The 26,391-nt window shown below is 47.1% G+C and overlaps 1 protein-coding gene across 2 annotated transcripts in view; it reads right to left on the minus strand.

Moving 5' to 3' along the window:
* The window catches only part of RAD51C (RAD51 paralog C), a 581,015-nt gene that overhangs the window by 495,831 nt on the left and 58,793 nt on the right, over nucleotides 1-26,391 (minus strand). For both annotated transcript variants that reach the window (XM_078679855.1, XM_078679854.1), the window contains exons 2-3: nucleotides 12,201-12,459; nucleotides 7,768-7,934 (exon numbers count right to left, since the gene is read on the minus strand). In XM_078679855.1, coding sequence (XP_078535981.1) covers nucleotides 7,768-7,934; nucleotides 12,201-12,459 — 426 coding nt within the window. The remainder of the gene's footprint in view (nucleotides 1-7,767; nucleotides 7,935-12,200; nucleotides 12,460-26,391) is intronic.

A 26,391-nucleotide genomic window follows, 5' to 3' on the forward strand; every position in this document is an offset into this window, starting at 1 on the left:
CATGCCATGGTGACATCCAGGCTGGACTACGCAAATGGCCTTTATTTTGGCCTGCCAAAGTACCTATTCAGACGCCTTCAGATGGTACGATATGCGGCTGCGAGACTGATTAGGCCTGTTCCTTTCTGCGAGCATGTCTCTCCGCATTTAAAAGTGCTCCATTGGTTACCAGTGGCCAAAAGAATCGAATTCAAGGCTCTGATGCTTGCATTCCGAGCCACACATGGTAACTGCCCCAGATACTTGAAACAAAGACTACGTGGCTATAAGCAGCCAAGATTTCTAAGGTCCAATTCTCAAAAGCTGCTTTGCACGCCCCGTTACAAGAAGGCTCGCCTGGGGGTCAGATCCTTCACGGTCGGGGCTGCTAAATTGTGGAAATCCTTGCCAAGTGACTTCCGCAACATTGATGCAGAGCCTCTTTTTAGGATAATGGTTTAGACCTGGCTCTTTAGGGCAGTATAGGGAGTCCGGGCTTGGCTTTCTGGTTCGCCAGCTGTGTCCTGCTGATCGTTTTAGCGCCGGGACACCTCTGTTTGAGGTAGCTGTTGAGCTCTAGAAGTGTCTGTATTATTATTGTTATTATTATTATTATAATATGGCTGGGTCCAAACTGGACTGGCATGGTGAGCAGGAAAACAAATGGATTTAGGCCCAGATCTCTGTACTGGGGTAAATGTATGACATTGTTCTGCATTCTGTCCATCAATTGTTCTTTTTGCATGGTTCCATATGTACGGCACCTTCCAAGTCCCTCCCTTCTTGACCGTTTCCCCTCTCAACTAAGAGTCTGTGAGAGGTCTGTGGCCCCCCCAGGGAAAGAAAGTTTCAGATCGGTCCCATTGCCATGTGCTTAGGGGCAGGGCTTCAACCCCACTCCCAGTATGGAGGGCCAATGAAGATCAGAATCGTTTTTCTCCAGCCGAAGCAGGGACAATTTTTTCTGTGCCCTGCAAGGTGTCCCCCAGCGCACCGGTCTCTTCCAGCACAGGATTAAAACTGGTATTTCTCCCTTGTGCCCCACATGCCTTGGAAGCCAGGAGCACCTTTACATCGGGATCCCGGTTGCTCAGTCCGTTGAGGTGGATACAGGAGTCCATCTTGAAAGTTGATTCTCCATCTTGAGGGCTCGTATCCCTTCCTCAGTGCACTGTAATAATAGAAAGTGGGCTACCTAAGCCCCTCTACAAGAAATAAAAAGGAGGACCTCCTCATGCCCTGCTCATCTCAGGCCTTACCTCCACAGAATAGAAAGAACAGAATCTAAAAGAGGACTACCCAATTCCCTAGAGCGGTGGGCATCTTGGATCAGGCAACTTCCTCTCCACTGTTTTACCCCTCTAAATCACCAGTTTACTGCACTAACTCTATAAAAGTAAGCTAGCCAACCCTCTGATAAGAGAAATTTGAAGAACTAGAGTAATCTTGTGATGCTGGTATATAGAAAAGAAAGAATAAGACACTCTTTTACTCAGATTCAGATCTTGAAATGCTGAGTGTCCTATAGGGTCCCTGACTTTGTCAGCTCCCATTACTCTAACACCTAGGTCTCCAGGGCCCACTTCTTCAGGCTTAACGAGTAGTACTCACCCGGCATGTACTCATGCCAGTAGTCCTAACACCATGCCTGCCTCTACAGCACCCCACTCCCCTATGTCATTCCACATGAAACCACTTGGCCCAAACTCCTTCCACATCTCCTGCACCCAAACCACTCAGCTGCCGCTTCCAAAAAAAATCAAACATAATCTGATCAAACAACATTATGCAACACTCATAAGAGATCTATACTACAACTCTTCCAAAGGTCAAGAGAAAACAGATCTCATCTTCTACACTACCCAACATGCGAAATGGAGTACAATCCATACAAAATACCTACATATAATCAAAACCTCTAACATACGATACGGTCACATATTGACAATCTCAAACTCTCCCATATTCAAAGGCAAGGCCACCATAACTATCTACAGAAACTGAATTGTACTGATTCAAGCCAATGACGCCACCTTGCGCTCCTTTGAATCCATATTTCCCACACTTTGCAAGGGTATCTCCCACACACGCAACTCCCCTCAACATAACCTTCCACACAGCTTCCCACTCAAGAAGTCATTCTCACGAGTCACTTCCGAATTTACAACTCTGCTCTCAACACGACTACAGTTTCCAAGCACACCTCCTATCACACTGAGCCGGATACCAACATGACACTTAATCACACCATAAACCCTCACACTCAGAATGCTGACCACCCAGCTAGAAGCAACTCTGCTGTCAGAACTGATCCTAGCAACAACGCCAGTCCATCTCTCCAACCTAGAAATTCTCTTGTTAACCCACCCCCAAACAACAACCACCCTACTCTCATCACCCCACGCCTTGAGAGAAGTCGATCTAGCAGCACCAAAACACATTAAATGCATGACTTATCCTCTCCCCTCACCAAAATGATGACTGATTCAATACTATGTTCACAAAACACACTCTGTGTACCAGACCCAAGCAGGGAAGTTATGAGCACACTCTCTGTTCACCTTCTCTCTGTCCTACGATACACCTAACAATTTGCAGATAACACCTCCACACCCTCCTCTCTTAATGAAATACTGTGTTAGATCTAAATAAGCGACTAAGTCTTAAGGAAAGTCAATATGAGAAAGTAATGTTGGGTATCAACAAAATTATAATGAACTTCCAAAACTTCCCCTGACTATGCTTATTGCTCACTCCTCTTCCATTCCTGCAACACTAGACAACCCCCACAGCCATCTAAAACACAGCCTGATAGCTGGATTACAACTCCTCTCAACAACCAAGCTCACAGATAAATGATCAAGCCCCAAGATGTCCCACGATGAGGGGAGACAGCTAGCCAAAACGTATCACTTGACACCAGCCAGAAAAAAGAACCCACCTCCAAGATTGAGGTGATCGCTGGTATCAGGTGAAACTTTATACCACCTAGGAAAATGGCCAAACCACTAGCACACCACACTGATATCCCCAGTGCACCACCCTCTCAGAAGCACAGTCATACTAGAAATATCAACTGCTTGCTCAAACTGTAGATCAGCTTTCAAACATGCAACTGAATTGGCTGAAGAAATCCTCAACCATGATACCGATATTGCATTCATCACAGACTTGGCTTAATGAATCATCTTACCCGATCCTTGACTTACTAGTCCCTCCTGGGTTCTCAAGCATCAAGAAATACATAAACGATCACCAAGGCGGTGGCCTAGCCATAATCCATAAGAATACCATTATGATGGTGGAAACAGTCACCTCCACCTACAGCACCTCTGAATATCTTAGCACTACTATAATGAAAAACAATAAAACCATGAATTGTCACCTCCTCTAACACCCTACTGGCAACACTCTCTCCTTCCATGAACACCTATCAGACCTGGTAGCTCACTGCTCACTCTCCAATGCCAATAACATAATCCTAGGTGACTTCAACCTCCATTGGAATGATGAGAAAAACACGCTAATCCAATCCTGAAACTCTGACTCAACAAAATCCTTACGAAACCCTGCAAAGAACAAACACATACCAGAGGCTCATCCCTTCATGCCATTATAGCCCAGGACAAGGTGATGACCATTAATACGGCCTCCCAGTCGACTGGTCGGACCACCACATCATTCTGTTCCACTTGAACGAGGCAGAGCCACCAACCATCCAGAGACTAAGACAGCTCTCCATTGGACTAGAAACATAAGCCAGATTGCCCTAGCATCTCTGGAAGAAAGAATGATTTCTCTACTTCCCCCAACGACGGATAACCTCTCAACAAATGAACTCACAGCTAACTTTAACTCTACGATGTCAGCTGTCCTGGACCAAGTAGCTCCTCTAAAACTAAAAAGGATTAGAGACACTCCCTTGAGGTCCCGATTTAAAAAAAGACACCAATACAGAAAGGCGGCAACTTAGAGCTGCAGAAAGACTCCGGCGAACACACCTATCCTTAATTCACCTCCACCAACTCAGAGCAGAACACATGAAATATTAAAATCACACCATGAAAGAACAAGCACAGTTTTTCCGCAGGGCTCTAGACATTGAAACAAACAGCCCAAAAGACCTTTTTAACATCATAAAAAAACAGACTTCCATACCACCCAAAAAAGCCTCTCAAGTCTCTAGCAAACATTGTGACATATGCTAAATCTATCTATACCACTATTATAAAGAGAGAGCCGAAACCTTTGAGGCGGGTAAGCTCAAGAAGTACAGCACCAATCACAACACCCAATACAGCATTGGAAAGGGCAGTTGCAGAAGATGGACATAGACTATACATCTGCCCACCATATACATTACAAAGGTAAAAGAACCTTAGTGGTAAAGTAGTCCCTTGTGGGCGTCGGCATTGTCAGAGGGGCCTGGCCAAAAAAACAAAAAAAAAATCGGCGCGGCATTCACAGGGCGCGGCATTCGCGCAGCATTACTGCTACCCTTCACAGTACTCGCTTTTGGGCCTAACCGTTCTGACAGGGGCGTCGCCAAACACTAATGTGCGCCAAATTCACGGAGCTTCGCATTTACAACAATGTGCGCGGCATTCACGGAGCTTCGCATTCAAACGGCATTTCACACACTTAACTATTTCAATTTAGTCCGGTGCTCAGGCGGGGCCTCAAGGCAGTCAGCCTACCAGCAGGGATCACACACGTGCAGCCCTCGCAAGCACGCTGCCACGCACTGCAGTGTCAGCGTACACGGATTAACGCTCTTGGGGATTCTATAACCAACCCACTCCACAGCACCCACAAGCTGCAAACGTTACCGCTGAGGACGCACATATCACGAAGGATCATCAAAAACATTACAGCTGAGGAGGCACATATCACGAACGATCTTCCTAACACTGCATGCACAAGCGGACAAATAAATTGCACAGAAATTACGAACTTCACAAGACAGGTAAAAGACGAAGTGCAAGATCAATGTTAAACAAAGCATAAAAAACCCTTATGGATGCATAACTATTGTGCCACTTCAGCAATTTAAACATCAGAATTACCCACTTTCAAACGCTGCTATATTTCATCCCCGGACAACGTCGGGACGGGCTGCTAGTTCTTTAATAACATAACGAAGATAGATTCCTCTCTAGAATGCCACACTCAAACATCTACTGAACTCTCCCCCACTACAGATGATGGAAACCCCCCCTTGCTTTCCTCCGACTGACTCCCAAGTCGTGATCGCCCCTCCTGACACCGATGATTGCAACCAAATTTTAAGATCCACCACTACCCGCAAAAGCTTGAAAGTATTCAACCCACTCACAGAGATGGACATCTCTAAATTAATTGTGAATTCAAAGCCCCCTTCCCACTTTGCAGACCTCCTCTCAGCCTTGCTGGTAAAAAACGTAATCACGTCCTTACCTCCCTCTGGACGATGATAATAAACAGCTCCCTAAGTACTGGGGTTGAGCCAGACTGCCTAAAATTAGACAAAGTCACTCCACTGCTAAAAAAGTTAATACCTCTATAACTTCAGGCGCATCTCCAACCTTCCCTTCCTGGCTAAAATTCTTGACAAATGTGTCCTACTCCAACTCAACCATCACATCGACACCAACAATCTCCTGGACTCACACCAATCGGGCTTTAGAAAGGGTTGTAGCACAGAAACAGCTATACTAAATATAACGGAGGACATCCACAAATGTATGAATGCTGGTCGATGCTGCCTGCTCATCCCCCTAGATCCATCAGCGGCTTTTGACACGGTCGACCATAAGCTTCTTCTAAACACCCTCAAACAGCAGATTGGATCGGATGGCGTGGTTCTGCAATGGTTCACATTATTTCTTCACAACCACTCTAATCAAATAAAAATAAACACTGCAACTTCAGATACCTTTGCTATAACCAGAGGTGTACCCACGGTTCTGTTCTCTCACCTACACTCTTCAATATCTACATGGAACCCCTCACTACCATAATCAAACAAGCAAATATCCCCTTCCACCTCTAAGTTGACGACATCCAGCTTTACCTGGAAATATCCTCTCTAGATGGCATACGACGAATGAATGATACACTAACAAAAATACAAAACTGGCTTTCATACTATCACTTGAAACTCAACCTAGAAAAGACAGAACTTCTCCTCTCAAACAGCGGACAAACCCCACAGCTCCAAAAAAGACTAAAGCTTACCAATTCTCTCATATCCATGGCTGGCTCTGCCAAATCACTGGGAATAACACTGGACCCCAAGCCTGAACATGAGCTAACATATAAAGAATACAGCGAGGAGTGCCTTCTACAACCTATAACTCCACTCCTTCCCTTTCCTCCCTCCGAATGACCTCAAAATTGCAGCACAAGCCTTGGTTCTGTCCAGGCTAGACTACAGGAACGCTACCTTTACAGGCACAGCGAAGTCCCACTTAGCCCCCCTGAGAACCACTCTAAATGCAGCACAAAGGATGGTCACTAGAGCCAAAAGGCACGATCCCATCTCCCCCTCCCTGAACGATCTAAAGTTGCTCCCAATGGAAGCTTGCTGTCACTTTAAAACTGCTTGTCTCACCCATAAAATCCTTCACAGTGGTAAACCAGCGAACTTGCCAGCCAAGCTCACTAGGGCAGGCCAGTCAAGAAATCTGAGAAGCACCAGCACCCTACTTCTCATACCCCCAAAGAAACAAACAAAAAGCCCTGGCTTGCTCCTTCTCGGGCAATGCCCCCCAAATCTGGAACTCCCTACCAGTAGATCTCAGAACCAACCTCTCCTTCATGAACTTTAAGAGATTAAGGATCTCCTCCTCATTCGCCACCTTCACCCTCTGGACAGTGAATAATAGCACATTTTAGCAACCTCCACCATGCTCAAGACTATAGATTGTTGAGTTTTTCTCACCACCATTCCAGTTGTAACGCTCAACTGTGTTACCTTTGCTTACTGCTGTCTGATATTACGGTCTGTGTAAATGTTGTAAAGCTCTTCAATACCCTCGGGTCTTGTCAGAGCTATATAAAACTCTCTAAATAAAATAAAGGGTACTATTTACCTCAGACCCATTCATTTAGACAAGAGACACCATCACATTTTCACAACCTGCTCAGATGAGCCAACCACATCCGACATGGGACAATCCCAAGTGCTCCACACATATTACTGCCAGCAATCCGGGTCCAGGAAGTGGCCACCAAGCTCCAAACTTGTACAAGTTTCCACATATACATTCGCCAAAAAACTAATGTCACACATACCTCTGGATGACAACAAATGATAACACTACTATGTGCTCTGATGTGCTGCACACTGTGCTCAACTTCCAGATGAAGACGTGTGCCCTTCCAAAAGGGTACACACCAGTGTACCGGTCCAGCTATTCCCTCCTCACCTCAACCTACCTGCACTTTTCCCCTTTCAGCCCTTGGAAAATTATTTCTGCTGTCGTTTGAAAAGAAGCAGGCGACTAAAATAATTGACATTGCACAAAAACCACCACTTACTGTTTACACAGTAAATTATCCAGGGGTGGGGAGTGACGCATGGGCCAAAGGTTTAGGGTACCAGTGAAGGATTCAATGTTGCAGAAGCCGGCACAGGGTTCATAGTGGTCACCTCCTGTACAGTCAACTCTGGCATTGCCAGAGGAGTTCCTACCCTCCTGTTCAAAAGTCTACAAGTTGACAATTCCAACCTTGTTACCCAACACAGCCATTAAACAACCTTTAGTTTTGTTTTTATTAAAAAAATGAAAAAAATCAAGAGCACACCTTCCTGCTGGTGGGACTCCGTGATCAGTCTGCAATGCTGTACACAGGCACTGGCAATGTCCACCACTCTTTCCACCATGAAGCTGCCTTCTGTGTCTATGTAAACTGCTTCACCTTCCACGCCACCAAAGCATTCTGGGATCTGAACATCTACGGAGAGCTGCATACTGTGAATGCAAAAGGGTGCGGATTAGAGAAAGACAAACCTGGGGACTTCCATCTTTAGCTCAGAAAGCAAAGGAACGCTTAATTCCACCTGCTAAATGGTGAATCCATAGTGCAACAATGGAGTCCAATAATCTAGAATCAAATGGTAGAAACAGAAAACAGATTGCACACATACATTCTCATACGTTCTACCCCCCCACCCCCCCCCACCCCCGCCGCCCCCTGTGTATCTACCTAGTAATGGGTCTGTCCCCCACAGCTAGATGCCGTAAAACATATGTCGATTCCGATTATGCAATATACTTTTATCGGTTTCCGAGTGTTAGTATATCATGCACAACTGCCACATTCAGGCAGCCCTTCATAAATGGTTGGGAAGAGTAAGGCCCTAGACAAGATAGAGGTGCAGACAAGAGCAGAGAGACAGTCACCTTGTACTTATTCAAAAATGCAGTCATCACTACAGAACAACAGTACTCCACAGGGGAACTTAGTACTAGCCTCTCACCATAGCCCATTGGTTCAATCTGACCCATAGCACTAGTGATCAAAAGTTATAAGCTAGAAGATGGCAATGCAGTTTTAGTCAGATTGATTGGGTGCTCTAGTTGAGATCGCACCAAGTGATCAAAAGAGGGTTGGGCGAAGAAATAACGCTCGCCATATCAGTGCCTAGAGCTGAACTGTTGCAACATGTTGCTAGTGCAGCTTGACCTGCCCTAGTTCAACACTGTTTGAGTAAGCAATTGGAGTATTAGTTTAGGTAGGCGAAAAACCACCTCAAATCATATTTACAATCCTTGTTAGGGTACACCAAAAGAGTCAACAAATAAATCTATGCTTAATCCTCTGGAAGTGTGGCATAATACCAGTCAGACCTAACTTAAAGGCAATGTGTAAAGTATTTATGCAGCATTCAAACAGTAATAAAGTCAAAATCTAACACAAGAAAAATCCCAAACCTTTGTAGAAACACAGAGAACATTTTTGTAACTAAAATGACACCAAAATTGAAATCAGTAGAATCCGAGACATGATTTTTTAAAGTTTGAATTAAAAATAGCACCAAAAAGCACAATGTGCTAACCATGGTTATCAAGTCATGCTAGGCGGGGCCAAGTCAAAAGTTAAGCTGGCTGCGATGGAGAGCAGGTGGGCTACAGAAATCAGGCTTGTCCCATTGGAATGTTTACCTTTGGACATTTTATGGAGCAAAAGTGGTCATCAACTAGTCTTTGTGGGGCAAGCTGCAGGCTAGATCAGAAGCTGGGCTTGAACATAAGTTACTAGAGTGGGGTGCTTGCATGGTCACCAACAAAAACAGGAAAGCTCTGAGTGGGAAAAGGGCAAAGACTGTCACTTGGCTTTGGATCGGTGCCTTTCTCGGTGAAGCCTTCTACGTTCAGACTTATAAACTATTCTGAAAGCATTGTCTCCTTCAGCAGACCAAAGAAGCAAGTTAAATTCCACCAGCAACTTGATGTCAATGGCGGTCCAGGTCTCCTGCCGGTTATGCAGAAAACAAATTGGCAAAACGCTTTTAAGTCCCAGCTTTTGCAGATTGGGCAGGAAGAGAACACTAACACCAGCCACGGGTCAAGGGCTTAGTAGGCACCGGCTTGACATTAGGACTCACTCCACTCCCTCTGGGTGTGGAGCCAAGTTGACTAGGAAGACAAAGGCAAGCCTAGGTATAAACTAAATTTGCCAGAGACAGGGTAGCTCCCATGTCACTGGTCGATGTAGCTCAGAAAGGGGTTGGGTATAGCCCCCCACCCCATCCTGCTACAGGAGTAAAAAAAACTCTCCAAAACCAAGCCATTTGTGAACTGTCAGGAAGCAATCGACATCTCTCCGCAGAGGAGCCCATTGAACATTCATGGGACACTGGACACTAGCATAAAGGGACATTTGGCTTGGGAAGGAAAATGACAACTTCCTAAAAGTGTAAAAGTAATGGAACTTCCAACTTGACCATATCATTGGATTTTAAGTTATTTATGAAATGACTCCTAAAAACAATTTTGTAGCTGCTCCCAAACCAAAATTAAGATTTATAAGGTGTTATATGTTGTAACCCAGCGTTTTCCAATGTGAGCAACAGCCTTGCTAAATGCAAAAACATCTTTGGATGTTTTTCACTGCCAGGGCATGTAAAACATTAAATATACATGGCCTGCTTTTTAGATCCCCTACGCTATGGACTTTTAGGGCTTGCCTTATAGGTGGCTTATGAGTATTAAACAGGAAAGTTTACGCCTGGAAAAGGTTTACCTTGTCAGGTAAAAATGGCAGGCTAAAACTGCACACACAGGCCACAAAGGGAAGCCTGGAGACACGTTTTAAAGTGATATTTTTGAGGGTGGCACACTGAGTGCTGTAGCCCACTTGTAGCATTTACTTTACAGGCCCTTGGTACATGTATACTAGGGAGTTAAAAGTAAATTAAATGTGCCAATAAGGTGCATGCCAATTCAAACCGGTTTAGAAGGGAGCACACAAGCACTTTACCAATAGTTAGTAGGTGTAAAGAAGCACTTTACCAATAGTTAGTAGGTGTAAAGCGTGCAGAGTCCTATAGCCAACAAAAATGGGTTCAGGTAAAGGAGGCAACAATCTGTGGAAATATCACGCCAAAGATTGTCATTTACAGCAGTATGCATTTATGTATTTGAAGTGCTCTAATGCACAATGCAGCCAATACCGCTTCAGAAACATGGGCTAAGAAGGAAATTTGAGAAAAATAAAATTGGCTATGAGAGTACCCTAACAGAAGGCCTAGTGAAACACATTTTCAATGTCTTTTGAACAAACTATGAGTGATCTTCTTCACTTAGAGCCAGCAGGAACCCATTCCAAGCTACCAGCGTGTGCAGGACTGTTTTCTTGCTAATTTTGCTCTGGGTACAACCAGTATTTTGGGTCTTTCTGCAATGAAGTCCTTCCTTATATGCCTCAGGCCTTGCTTTGGCGATAGATGAAACGTGAGCTGATATGTGTAGCCAATGAAGACTTTAGGTCTGCTTGTGTATGGACAGTCAGAGCCTTGCATCCATTCTGTACTTTCTTGGGCGTTTTCACAGGGAGACAGAGCACATGCTCAGGGTGAATTTCACTATACACTACTACTTATTAAGATGCTCTGACCAAAACATCGTTGGAAGTAGTCAAACTAGCCAGTGTTTAATCACCAAGTTTACTCACACTGCAATGCTACTTCGGGTATCTTTTGCTAAATTAATAATCCAAGGGCTTTTATTTTCAGCATTCTTGGAAATAAATGCACAGTACCCATAAAGTCAGTCCTGTCTCATTCAAAACTTCAGGCCCTTAAGTGCCATTGTAGTAGCGAGCTACTCACCATTAAGCGCTTCCACACCTCGTCAGGGGTAGTAAGCGCTAAATAAAAATTTACAATAGCGAGTGAACCCTGCTCATTCATGCATTTAGAGCGACATTGATAACTATACTGTACTAAGATCACCGCTTTAAGAGGAGGTAATGTTCGACACTGGCTGCGTACTGTGAGAAAGGTCACAAAAGATATAGGTTTAACATACAAATAAAAAGATGTAAACATAAAACTATGCAAGCAGAGTTCATTACTTAATTTTCCAATAGTCAGTGCGTCGTTCGTCCAAGGAACCCATTAAAACACACTGAAGATTAGAGTAAATTGAATAGCTACCAAAATGCTTATTCCTATCTAAAAACTGTAATGTTGTAACATTGGTGTTGGTTGTCTTTTGACGGTCCATCGTAGGACCTGAAAATATATTCTTAACACCATATTAAGGCTTCAAAATTCACTGCCCAATAAACTAGTTAACAGGATTGAACTATTTTGTGTGTGTGCCGTTAATAGCATATGTTTTCAAAATGCTACAGACGCCATAACATAGTAGGAAAACGCTCGGATTTGTTATCTTGGAAACTTATTTTAAGCTATTCAATAACTATGAACCTACTCTATGGCCCAATCTCTTGAGAAAGGTCAAAGACTATTGTTTCACAACATAAGGATAAAACCGTTAAAGAACTGTTAATTTACGATTGTTTTTATATAGAAATTATGCAGTTATACTGTATGTTAAGTGTATGTGTCAAGATAGTTTACATACACTCCAAAGGCGTACACTGATCAGGTTAATCTGGCTTCCTAAGGAATCAATTTCCGACTTTACAAATCTCACACTCGTACAAACAGCATCAACGGGGATGTCGCGCTGAAGCACACCGGGCTCCAAGATAAACAGATATTTTACCAAAGTTGTGTTTTCCCTACTCCTGGAGCACCACAGATCTCGGTGACTTTGGTGAGGGGGACTCCACCGCCCAGAAGGTCGTCCAGCGCCGAGCAGAAGGTGATGATGGAGCCCACACTTTGCTCCTGCTCCAGCAGCTCGAGGGCCGTGCACTTGCGGATGGACTCTGGGGCTCTCCCAACAGGACCTGCCTCACCACGAGACTCACGGCGGACGATCTGCAGGGCTTCCAGCGCCTCCTCCTTGGTGATTCCAATTTCTGAAAGTCAAACAAATGGTGTGCCTGTTAAAGATTAGCAATTAGAAACCAAAAAAAGTGGATCACACTCAAGTAGAGGCCGTGGGCTTCTGTGTTCCAAATAAGGAAAATCTGAGGTTAGTCTTTTTTGGCGACAGGGAAACCAGAAAGAACGTAGTCATGATCTCCAAAAGACTGTTGCCCTCCTTGGATCCTTAAGGAAATATTCACTGCCTGCCCAAGCCCAGCCGTGACTTTTCTAAACGAGCCATTGCTCCAGGGTCAGGTACCGGAGTCCTTTAAAAAAGCCATAATCATTCCCTTGTTAAAAAAGCCAGGAGCGGATCCTAATACATTAACACATTTTCGGCCGATATCGCTGCTTCCCTATCTACCGAAACTACTTGAAGCCCATGCAGCTAAATGTCTATCCGCCTTCCTTGAGCAATCGGAATACCTGAACGCACATCAGGCAGGCTTCCGTCCTGCTCACTCGACAGAGTGTGTGATTCTGTCGGTATTGGACACTCTGAGAGATAAGGCAGACAGGGGTCTCCCCTCAAGCCTTGGTGCTTCTGGATCACTTGGCCGCCTTTGACAAGGTCGATCATAACATCCTGATCGCGTGTCAGGAATGCGGGTGTTGAAGGCTCTGCCCTAGAGTGGCTCACATCATTCCTTACGAACCGATCCCAGTCAGTCCAGCTTGGTGGCTTTATGACCCCCTTGATCAAGACTACTTGTGGAGTCCCCCAGGGCTACTCCTTTTCACCTCACTTATTTAATCTCTATCTTCTCCCCTTGGTGTACACATTAAAAGAAAGGAACATTCAAACCTTTAATTATGCGGACGATTTCCAGTTAGTATTCCAGATAAGTACCGCCTCGACCTCCACTCATTAAGTTCAATCGACTATGCTGTTCATCTGGGATTGGATGAACAGTAATCAATTGAAGCTGAATCCAGATAAAACAGAACTAATCCTCACGGGAGGCATACTCAATCCCTGGAGCTCCCTTTTCTGGCCCAAAGAACTAGGACAACCCCCGACCCCATCCAAACACACCAAAACCCTGGGAGTGGTGGTCAACTGTGACCTCACCATGAGATCTCAAATTGGATCTCTAATTTCCACCTGCTTCTTCCAACTAAGGAAAACAAAGAAACTCAGCAGGTACCTTACCCAAGAAGCTAAAATGTAGGCAGTCCTTGTCATGGTGATTTCACACATTGACTACGCCAACTCCCTATACTACGGCATCCCCGCATATCTCACTCATCGCCTCCAACTGGTACAGAACCAGGCGGCCAGACTGATCCTACAGGAAAACAAACGCCAACACGCTACCCCCCTTCTGAAAAAAAATCACTGGCTTCCTATAGCACAAAGATGCGCCTTCAAACTGGGCTGCATCATTTTCAAATCCTTGAATGGCAGAAATCCTACATTTATAGACAGCATGATCACAAAATACAACCCTACCCGTAATCTGAGATTCGCCTACTTACATCTTCTGACAGGACCTTCCTTTAACCCCTCCAGAGCCTCAGGTGGGCTGTGCTGGTGACGGAACGGTTCAGTCACGGCCCGCTCGCCGCGCCGCGCGAATTCCGTGCCTGCGCTGACGTTCTAAAGAGCGGGCAGGGCCGTGACGGAACCGTTCCGTCACAAGCACAACTCACTTGAGGGCCGTGACGGAGCGGTTCCGCCTCCCCCTTAGCGCTGAGGCAGAATAGCCCACGCAGCGAAGGGGTTAAACAGAAACGATTTGGAGGATACTGTTTCTCTACACTGGCCCCAAGATACTGGAATTACATGCCAATAGAGATTAGATCCTGCACTGAGCTCATGACATTCCGCAAACTTAAAAAACATGGCTTTTCAACCAGGCATACAAGTAATTCTAGAATAAATTGCTACGCCTTCACCTTTCCCAGTAGCGCCAAGAAACCAATATGGTACGAGCACTTTACAAATCAACTATAACATAACATGATCGTCATGATATTTTTTCCGCTTATCAGTTTTCAGGAAATGGATGACGTGCGTTTGATTGGCTATTTTGACATGGTCGTGTGCTAGGCTACTAACAGGTCTATATAGTGTATGTTGTAAGTATTTCCTCTCTGATAAAACCTCTTGCTCAGCTCGTAGGGTCTGGTATGGTGCATAGTTCTAATCCAGAAGGCTGAAGCGGACCCAACAACTCATCACATTTGAAACTCAATGATAAAATTGCAGACATGCAGTCAGAAGAGTCCTTCTACCTTGCCCCATACTCGTGTACCTAGGTATTACTGCAGCCTTAGTCTTAATTTTTTATTCGGATAGATATTTTGTAAGCTAAAATGCCTCACAGGTTTCAGGTAAGAGACCAGAACAGTCCTATACCAACTCATTCCAGTGAGCAAGAAAAGCAAGAGACACACAAGTAAATATTTCCATGCCAAGACCAGAGGCAAGCATTAAGCTTTTGACAACAGCAGCACCATAAACCAACATGTACAAATTGGCGACCAAGTTAATTACCTTCAGTTCGCCTTATCTAGTAGGGACTATCTATTCACAGATTCCTTACCTTCGAATTATACCCAGGTATCAGACTGTATCCGCAAAACTTTTGGGCAGCAGTAATCCTGCGCACCAGTAGGTGGCATCGCTCAGTTCTGCGCTGGTTCATGGCCCATACCAAAAGTGACATGCGCGGTGCCTATATAGGCACCATCCCAGCGCGCTGAGGTCAGTTCCTTTCTTTCCGCAACAGTCTGCGTAGATCCGAAGAGATCCACCTTCAGTCAATTGTTGACTGACCTTTTTTGACATTTTGTAAAAGTCTTCTGAGATTTTTTTTCCTGGTGTGGCGGGATGTCAACTAGGAAGGCAGTTCTGATATAAGGTACAGTTAGATTGGATTGGTGATCTGCAGATAAGCATTTTACGTGACAGTTTTAAACACACCACTTCATGCTGCATGTACTTATTTATTATTATTACTGCTTTATGTAGATGTGTTCAGACAAACCTGATTTACGGTACAGGACATGAATCTCCACCTTGCTGCTGGCAGCTGATACTGCCTACTAAAGTGTGGCCAGCAGTTGTCTGCCCCATTTCCAGTGCAGTACTCACGGCTGTTGGGGTTCGGTCTTGGTACAGAACTACAAGAAAGGATATTGAAACTGAACTGTAGGAGGCACAACCGATGAGCAACATGCAGGCAAAACGTCCTCTTTTGGTTTCAGCTACTCCTGTGCCACAATCTTGTACTCAGCAGCCAGTGTCAGATAACTATTTCGGGTTGTAAATGTAGCCCACTCACAGGCATGACCTCTCCTGGGAGAGGTGTGGCGGTGTGGCGCCGCGGCCAGGGCGACTGACGCTGGAATCTGGGGATCAGGGTTTGATCCCCGGCTCCGGCGGCAGGTTAACCCAGCATCATGTGACTCTGGGCAATAGCTTGCTTAATCTTCCCGACGGCCCCCAGCGCCTAGAGACCCTTACGGGTGATTGTGCGCTTTACAAATGTGGATTATTATTATTATTATTATTATTATTATTATTATTATTATTGATGCAACATGGGTACTAACGGGGCGTCATGCTCAATTCCCAGTACATGTTTGGGGCAACATATCAGTCTCAACTAGTAGTACATTAGATAAAATCCAGCCCACCTCCCCCACTGTCGGGGGCACCGCTCACCTTATACAAGCATTTAAGAGACATCCGTGTGTGATTCGCCCCATACATAACCCCCTTAACATGATGTAGTAACATTTCTATTGTCTGCTGTGTCTGTGTCAAGTTCGGGGGAACTCGCCCTTGCACGTGACCATTGTAAGAATGGCTCCTGGATGTTTTTTGGCCTCGAGGACATAGGCATCAGCTCCCAGTATATGCCCAGTTGGGTATGTCCAGCCATTTTTTGAACTTAGGTACCCTCCTCCTACCCCAACGGAGCACAATTTGCCTTCTGGCATATAATAACAGGAGAGCACGTTACTTACGTTTCTGGGGTACAGTGTCTCGCACCAGGCCGAGAAGACCTAGCAATGGGGAGGGAGTGTCAGTTCTCTCTACTATCTGGTTCACAGCGTCAAATATATCCTGCGAATACTCGGTCAACTTCGGGCATGTGCAAGAACGATGCAGGTTCAAACCCGCATCTCCAGCACCTCTCATCCTTCCTCAGGCGCATTCTATGTAGACCGACATGGGTTCTGTAGAACCAGTGAAGAAACTTAAAAGGGATAAGGCGCAGTTTGTAATTTCAGGAGAGTTCCAACATTTGCCTACAGCAAAAGTCCCATTGTTCTTCCGACATAGGGGGGACTAACTCCCCATTCCACAACTGCAATGATTTAGGCTCCAAAATCTGTGCTTGATTTTGCATAGTGTTATAAATGCGAGTTATTCATTTACGTGGGGAAGATTTTGTTAAAATATTATCTAGAGCCTGTAGCGTCGGGGGGGGTGGGGGGATTCCGGAAACCCTTCCCAGAGTGCGCGGCATGCTGCTTTCAGCTTGTGGTAAGCATATTTTTCTGTAAATGGCACTTCCTGGTCATCATCTCCCATGGGTGGGGGCCTGAAGGTACCCTCTGCAAAGGTTATTAACTGCACGCCCCCAATCTCCATCACACCCCCACAGTCTTCCAGACACGGCAAAAGCGGGTTGTTCCTCAGACGCACAGATGGCGCATAGAGTAATGGCAGGTGAGCCCGCTTTTGAAGCTCCCGCCATGCCCATCTCAATGTCTCTGCAGTATCGATAACCATCCTCGGGCGAGACGTTTTTTTATAGATCACCACCTTCAACGGGACTGGGGCTACCGCGTCAATCTCGACTGCCACATGTGGTTGGTATGGCGTCTGGTAAATCCAAAAATGCAGAAACTGTGCCTGTGCACACAGCGCATAAAGCTGCATATCTGGTGCTCCCAGGCCTCCCTGTCTCAGCGGCAATGTCAATAGAGCTCAGGACACTCTGGCCTGGCTGCCTGCCCACACCAAGGAGAGTAACTGGGATCGGAGGCACTTGAGAAAGTGGCTCGTGAGGGGGATTGGCACATTCGTGAATAAATATAAAAATTTCGGGAGTATGACCATCTTGGCCAATGCCACCTTCCCTGCAACAGATAAGGGCAACCGAGACCAGATCGCCACCTTATTTTCCAACCATACTACTGCTCGTCCAAAATTCAAGCTCCAAATATCCTGCAAGTTACGACTGAGCCAGATTCCCAAATATTTGACTTCCTCCTCTTCCCATCTCAGTGGGTATTCCAACAGCACCTCCGGAGTACCATTAGTCAGTGGAAAAATAACAGATTTTGCCCAATTAATAGATACGCCAGACAAACCGCCAAATGTAATGAACTCTCTGAGCACTGGGCTAGATTTACTGTGGGATTCAGGATATATAAGGTCACGTCGCGGGCATAAAGAGATATTAAGAGGCTCCTGGAACTAAAGCCTATCCCCCTAGCAGTGTGGTGTTGACGTATCCTGGCTGCAAGGGGTTCCATGGCGATGGCAAATAAGAGGGGCGACAGTGGACAGCCCTGTCTAGTGCCCGAGTTACCTCAAATTTCTCAGACACAAGGCGATTCACGCGCACACAAGCTTGTGGCTTGGTATACAGCAACTGTATGCGAGTTATGAACAGGGGGCTGAAGCCCATGTGCGTCAATATTCTGAAAAGGTAGGGCCATTCGAGTGAATCTAACGCCTTTGTCGCGTCCAGAAATCTGGCAGCCGCTTGAACACTAGGTTGTAGGTAGTGTAATACCGAGAACAAGGTTCGGAGGTTGTGCGACGTTGAGCGTCCTGGTATGAATATGAACCCCGATTGATCCGGGAGAGCTACCATCGGGAGGAGTGGTTGGAGGCGGTTTGCCAGCAACTTTGCGTAAATCTTCACATCGACATTTATTAAGGATAACGGGCGATACGAGTCTAATTCCAACTCCTCTTTATCAGGCTTTAGTCATGTCATGATCAGCGCCTCTCGCATTGAGGCCGGAAGGATTCCTGCCTCCAATGCCTCCGTATAGACCGCAAGTAGTCTCGGGGCCAACTCCTCCCCATATGCTTTATAAAATGCTGTGGTTAGGCCATCCGGCCCTGGAGCCTTGTTCAGTGGCAAACTTTTTATCACTTGTTTGATGTCTTCTACAGTTCCGGGTAGGTCCATGTACCGCCTATGTGCGTCGTTGAACCAGACCAGCGCTACAGAATCTAGGAAGTCCTGCAGGCCCTCAGGGTGCGTGGACTGCGTGGCCGTGTAGAGGGATGCATAAAAGGCTGCAAATTCACTCAGAACCTCCTTTTGTCCCGTAATAATGTCCCCCGCAGGATTTTTAATGGCATGAACAAAGGAAGTGGATTTAGATTTACGAATCATACCCGCTAGCGTGCAGCTTGGTCTATCACCCTCCCCATATCTCCTGGCCTCAGCACATTTACCTAGGAATTTAAGCTCTCTCTGCGCCTCGTCTGCAAAGTCTAGAAGCTTCCTTTTGAGGTCCGTCGCAATTCCGGACTGGGATCAGAGCAGAATCTCTGCTCAAGGTCCTTGATCTGCCCCTCAACTGTAGCTAAAGTATGGTGTATGGACTTTAGTACTCCTGTCTGCCTAGCTATACATTTCCCCTGTATGGCCACCTTAAAAGCATCCCACAAGGTCGCTTCAGTGGGAACAGAGCCAGAGTTCAAATCAAAATAGTCAATAATATCATTTCTGATCTCTTCTTTGAAGGCATCATCAAGCAGGGCATGAGGGGGCAACCGCCAACTAAAGGCACGCAGCAGCGAGTCTGGAAGAGACAATTTAAGCAAGCAGGGGGCGTGATCAGAAATCGACCTAGCAAGATGAGACACATCGAGTGCCCAGGAGGCTATATCAGGCGTCACCAGCCAGAAATCTAACCTCGACCAGGCTGCATGCTGACTTGAGATATACGTCCCCTTCCGTAATTCAGGGTTTCTAACTCTCCAGACGTCAACTAGGTCTCCCTCTGGCCTGAGGTCTCGAAGTTTCGAGCTAGACTGTGGGTGTAAAGATCGTGATGCGCCTTGCCTATCCATCGTATCATTGAGCACTGCATTAAAATCTCCCCCCCATAGTGTCTGACAATTTGCAGAAACTATCCGGGACCAAACCTCCCGGAAGAAGTCAGGGGAGTCCACACTGGGCCCATAGACAGCAGCTAGAACCACGGGTATGCCCCCCAATCGGCCATACCCGACATCTGGATCAGTTTATGTCTTGTATTCCTTCCAGTCCAACCCCCCACGAATAAGTATCGCTACACCGCGTGCGTAGTTAGAGTAAACTGCAGAGTGCACCTCCGCCCATCTGTTGTGTCGCAATTTCGGTGATGCCTGCGTGTGTAGGTGCGTTTCCTGTAGGAAGCAGATGTCTATATTATGTCTACCTAAATAGGCATGGACCAGTCGTGCTTTCCTACCGTCGTTGAGTCCCCTGACATTCCAAGTAAGGATATTAAACATTATCATGCGTGTATCCATAACAACTTTATATCTAGTGCGTGATCACCCAGTATCTCATCATTTGGAGCCTTCCAGCATGTTCCAGTGGTTTGCATAAATCGTGTAGACTGGTATGAAACGATCAAACAAAACTCCCCCTCCCAACCCCCACCCACTCCAACCCCCCAATTAGGTTGTGTCAGACCCCCCCATAGCCACTGTGAAAGTGGATGAAACAAAACATAGGGAAACTTCCCGTGGGAGCATGGTGCCGCCGGCATACACCCCCGTGAAGACGGGGTGGCTGGGGTTAATGTGAAGGCATCTGTGTTGGTACACCCCTAATTTCAAAAATACGTGACTAACAGTACGCAGAATGAGGGGGAGTCCCCCCCCCGCAGGTGAAGAAAAACCCACATCAGGCAGCTATTAGTGTCCCAGAGTCTAGCAAACTACAAGTATCAAAGTAGAAATTTAAGAAAAAGCATACACATTGCATCTTAAGGTTTAGGCTCTTGAGTAGGTAGAACAGACAAATCATATCAGTCATTATCACTCAGACGGCCTGACCCTTGGGCCCTCTGAGTTCCAGCTGCCTTTGATTTGGGCCACATACATGATTGGCAAATTTCAGAGCGAATTTAGCATCTGAGAAAAAATGGGCAGACCCATCGTGGGAGACCTTGAGCTTCGCTGGGTATAAGAGGGAGTATGGAATGCCAACTTGCATTAAAAGGCGCTTGGCTTGAAGAAACTCCCTCCGTGCAGCCTGCACTGCAGGGGTGAAGTCAAGGTAAAAAGAGATAGTATTTCCTTTATGGGTAATCTGCTCTTTCTCTCGTGCCAGGCGTAGTATGAGGTCTCTATCCTGGTAGTTTAATAACTTGGCCAGAATGGGCCTCGGTGTCCAGCCTACAGGCGGCTTCGGGCCCAGAGCTCTGTGCGCCCGCTCCACCACAAAGACCTGAGGGAGATGAGGGTCAAATTGTTCATGCAGAAGGTCCGTAATGTACACCTCCATTTTAGAAATGGCTGTCGTCTCTGGAATGCCTGTGATTCTGAGGTTATTCCTTCTTGACCTCGCTTCTAGGTCATCATTCATTGCCCATATGACAGTTAACAGCTTGTCCATGTGAAACAATTGCTCTTTGGTTTCGGATTGGAACTCAATGAATTCAGTGTGTCTGTTCTCTAAACAGTCCAACCTCGTTTCGCGGGTAGCCATCTGTTCTTTAACAGAGTCTAATTGTGAGGTCAAGACATCCAGTTTCGTATCGATATTTCTGAGGCTAGATCTCATTTCCAGCATTAGTGATCTATGGTCCTCCCCTTGATTTTCCGAAGCTCCATCCCGGCCCACTGTTCCAGGGGCATCTTGATCCTGATCCGCCTGTCTGGTGTTACGCTTATTTTCGAAGTTTATCTTAGGCTGCCTGGCGTCGGGCTTGCCCATGTTGTCTCTAGCCTGCAAGGCCCGGTAAAAGGAGAGCAGACATCGCAACACCCAGCATGTGCGCGCAGCGCGATGTGCCCCCGGGTCGCTGGCCTGCCGCAAAGTTGAGCCACCCGCAAGGACTATACAGCCAGATTGCTTGTTGAGTACGGTCTCTTGAATCGTCCTATAGTGTTGTTGCCGCACTTGAGCCCTGCACGCACCTTCTACATCACAACACAGTGGAGGGCATATGCTAATCAAAGGATTCCCTCCAAAAGGCGCGTGGAACTGTGCTAGTAGTGTAAGCAGATAGGATCCACCTTGCGGCACACAGCAGTTATCCCATCGCCTCCGAGTCCGTTAGCGGCTGCGTGTGAGAGTGTCTCTTATGCTCCCACACCACGTCGCAGGAATGTGCCGGGTGGTCCAAGCCAGTACTGGGCATGAGCGCAACCGTCTAGGGTTCCTGCCCGCAGCGCACACCAAGACAAGATTGCGGCCAATTACCGCGTGGGTCTGCAACAACTACCCCACTCAGTCTAGGGGCAGCAACTCGACCTCCTCTTTGTCCTCCGTACAGCAGCTCGGTCTCGGTGCATCAGGCCATAGGGACACCAGCTCGCCGATGCCACAGTAGGTATGTAGATCCGCCCTGCACCCTCATCCAGCAAATCTTCCTCGTCGTTTAGTGTCCGCCACTGGCCACTGCTGCCCCAAAACCCTGCAGGGCACTCCACGTGAGGGGTGATTAACCTAGGCTGCAAAGTCAGACCTCGTCTTCACGCCCAGGTACCGTCGGAGTGTCCGCAGCCGCTACTCCCGGCCTTGCAATTTCAAAATGGTGCCGGTCGCTCACGTCCAATTTACTCGGATGCACCGTACCTTTCGCCCTCTGAGTTTGGCTGCACCTCAGCAAGCACCCGATCTGCACCGGGTATACCTCAGGTCTGCTCCGCACCTGTTATCCGCAGTCTCACCGCTCCACTGTCATCGCTCGGCTTCCCCCGCTCCCGGCCCACACTTCCCTGGGCTCAATTTCGTCACGGCACCGAGACCACCCGCTCTCAAGACGGCCTACGGCTCCTCCTCCTCCCGGTGTGCAGTGCATCAAAGGTTCTTTGTCAGGCGTCTCATCCGCAATCCAGATCACCAGCCAGCGCGCCAGACACGTGGCAACAAAGGAGCACGGCGCAGCGCTATCTCATGCAAGGTGTGCACCAAACTGATCACCCCATACAAGCACAGTCTATGAGCCCCAGTTACATCCTCAGACACAGTTCGGCTTCTGGCACGTAAAGTGATACAAGGCATGCAGCCAGTGCCCAGAGCCCTCCGCCGTCAGCAGCGATCACACTCACCGCCGTGCAGACTTGTGTCGGAGTAATAGCGCCAGTATCTGCAGAACGGTAGTCAGGAAATGTCTGCCCCACAATGTATCTTCGGGCAAAATGGCGGTTGAGGGGCCCCATGCACCATCCACTATCTTGCAAAATTTCGGGGCATCAGGTCGCCACCGCAGTATGTCCAGCTCGTCAGCCAGTTCTAGTGTTGTTGTGCCAATGTCACACTGTCGACTGCATAGTGCAACCGGCGCCACTCTGCCATTAGCGGGGTTGACTCACCCTCTCTCCGCCGCCAGCAGATCACTCGTGTTCTCCGGTTGCAACAAGGGGCCGCGTCTCACCGCATTTATGTGCACAGCTTCCTAGTGGGCAAGGATGGTCTCCGCAAGTGATCCGATCCCCCAACTTTAGCTACACCGTCAGGGCGCGCCAACCCAGGTCCGCGGTGATAAAATGGCGCCGCTCATGCAGGCCGAGATCTCGCATCGAGCCAGTGCCTGGAGCCCAATGTCACTAGCAGTGATCGCACTTGATCAGCAAGTCGCCCTTGTATCGGTTCCGTCGTAGTGCCGGAGGCCCGTTCACCTCCGTGGCGTGAGTGCAGCCAGTCTTGGGGTGGGCCCGTCCGACCACGGGCCCAGTTATGAGATGAATCCGAGCCCGGTCATGCGATGGCTGGGCACCTGCGCCGCTCCGCCTCGGCTGTCCCAGTAAGCAGCGTATTTCGCTTGTTTTCACCTTTTTCTCGGGCAGAAGTGTTGTCTCCGGTGCCCCGGCTTCACGGCAACCCTGGGCTTTGTAGATGCGCTTCCCAACACTGTGCTTGGTACAGAATTAATTTAGGATTTTGACCCCAGCCGGCAGAGCACGCTTAAGAAGCGGCCATTTTGCAGCTCGGCTAGCCACGCCCCTGACCACTCCCATCTTGACAGGTCTAGCGACAAATACATAGGTGAGACGTCTGTGTATAGAAGACTATAACTGCAACACAGATGGTTAGGATAAGTATCGACCTTATGTTTGCACAGTGGGCCTTAAAAAGTGTTTTCACTGCCATCTTAGAAATTTTTGGGAATGTGGCTAGGTTTGGTAAACCACCAGGATAAACCAAGGGAGCTGAGGGTACCTTGTATACAACTCAACCAGGGTATGGCATGAGCCCTATCCAGCATCAGACAGTCAGATATAATGTTCTTACAGAGTTTAGATGCTGGGTTCAACCAAATACTAACACATAATAAGAGTGGTGCCAGCTGGATTGTGTCCTCAATAAAACCCTGGCTTAGCTCAAGGTGGGTAATAAGGTTTGGAGTGGAGGGCGGTGAGCTTAACAGCACACGCAAGAAGCGTTTTTCCTCTGCCTGGAAAGAACCGCATTTACTAAAACCCTATACTCCTGCATCATAACTGGCTTCACTGATACACTAAGAGTTATAAACTTTCAGAGGTGGAGACACAGTCCCCATAATTTGCGGTCTGAGATTGCAGACTTTGCCCGCAGTTTTACTTAATTTGACACAGAACTGAGCATTATGGGAATTCCAAAATCCTGTAGAACCGAAACCAAAACCTAAGTAACAAAAGGTCTTGACACTCGTCAAAACATGCCCATTGATACAAATTTTCTTTTGCCGTAGTTTACCCGGACCACAGGAAATGATATGGGAAGTCACGGCGAACAATACCACATCGTCCACATATAATAAAGCGGGAATAGGGGAGCCTCCGATTCAGGGTATATCTGTGTGAGAAGAAGATAGGTGGCCTGTAAGTCCGTTAATGTATATGATAAATAACAAAGGAGCCAATATGCAGCCTTGCCTCACTTCACTCTTTAAAGGGAATTCAGAAGAAAGCTCCCCAAGTGAATTTAGGCGGATCAGAGCTGAAAGGTCTGAGTGCAAGCAGTATAAGAAATTCACCAGAGGAGGGTACACGCCTTGATCCAGCAACATTAGCCAGAGTTTGGTTCTGTTCACTGAATGAAAGGCAGTGGATAGATCCATGAAAGCTAAATATATGGGCGAGCGTTTAGCCCTGGTATATTTAGAGATGGTCAAAGCCAAGTTCAGGCACTGTTCGTTAGTTCCTAATTTGCGGGATCCCGAGCTGCAGATGTAGCGCCTCCGGGCGCAAGAGTGAAGTGGACAGTGGCGGCAACAGCCACAAGCAGTCTGGGGCTTGTAGGCTCTTGCCTTCTTCCCCTGTGGGGTTGAAGGGCTTTCCGAACTGCGGGAGCCCGGAGCTGCAGATGTGGCGCCTTCGGGGGCAAGAGTGACCGGGGCTGCAACAGCCGCAAGCAGTTCTGGGGCTTGTGAATATACGTGGTATGTGTGCGAGCAGGAATTCTGCAGCCCGGACATGTGTGGGTGGTTAGTGGAAGGAGATGTGACTCTTCAGATAGGAGGAGCCTACATTATGTAGTGTCTTGAATAAGCATGCGAGGATTTGAAATGAGCATGTTTGAGTAACAAGAGCCAGTAGAGATCCCCGAGGCATGGTGTGATGCGAGTTCCGTGTGGGAGGTTGATGAAGAGTCTGGTTGCAGAGGTTTTAAAGGTTTGTAGTCTTCTGGTGAGTTGTTTGGTGATCCTGGCATAGAGGGTGTCCCCACAGTACAACTTGCTGGCGACTAGTGCGTGAGTGACTTTTTCTGGTGTTGCTTTAGAGCCATTTAAAGATCTTCCTCAGCATCTTCATGGTTTGAATCAGGATGAAGAAATGGTGTTGACTTGTGTAGTCATATCCAGTTTGCTGTCAATGATGATTCAAAGGTTCTTGCCATGGGGGCTGAGTGTGGGTTTAAGTTCTACCTGCCACCAGTTGGAGTCGCATGGTGAGGGTTTTTTGCTGAAGATCACTACTTCAGTCTTGCCAGTATTGAGCTTGAGACAGTTGGATTCATCGAGTTAGCGCCTTTGGACCTGCAGGCAGTGAACTTGTTTTTGTGTTGGGAGACTTGTCTGAGAGGGAGAGTTTGAGTTGTGCGTCGTCGACGACGTAGGAGAGGATGTTGATGTCATGTGCGGGGATGATGCAGACCAGCGGGATCATATATATGTTGAAGAGGGTGGGGCAGGTCGATGAACCTTGATGCACTCTACAGATTAGTTTGCAAGCTTCCAAGGAGTAAGGGTCCAGGCTGAAAGATTGTGTTCTATCCATTAATAAGGAGCATATCCAGCGGGCAGTGTACTCTTGAATGCCAATCTTGCGCAGGCACCCAATAAAGATGGGTTGTGAGACCATGTCAAATGCTGCAGAGCATCATGCAAATGACTGCTTCGTGTCTCCTCTGTCAAGGATAATGCAAATGTAGTCAGCGGTAGCGATGAGCGCTGTTTCTGTACTATGGTTGGGACTGAATCCAGACTGTATGGCATCGATGAGCTGGTAGATCCTGAGGTGGCCAGTGAGGCGTTGGTTGATTCTTTTCTTTAAGACCTTGGCCACATATGTTGGGAGAAAGATGGGTATGTAGTTGGAGAGCGTGGCTGGGTCATCGTTGGTTTCTTGAGCCATGGCGTGAGGGTAGCGTGTTTCTAGGTGTCAAGGAATGTCAGTCAATGGAGGCACCCAAGGGTGGGTATTCGTATTTCGCAGATCAGTACAAGTACTTTGGTGAACATATGGTAGGGACAATGGTCGGATGATGATGACCCTATGGTGCAGGATGTCA

This window comes from Lissotriton helveticus, chromosome 3_1, assembly GCF_964261635.1.
Source record: "Lissotriton helveticus chromosome 3_1, aLisHel1.1, whole genome shotgun sequence".
Taxonomy (NCBI): domain Eukaryota; kingdom Metazoa; phylum Chordata; class Amphibia; order Caudata; family Salamandridae; genus Lissotriton; species Lissotriton helveticus.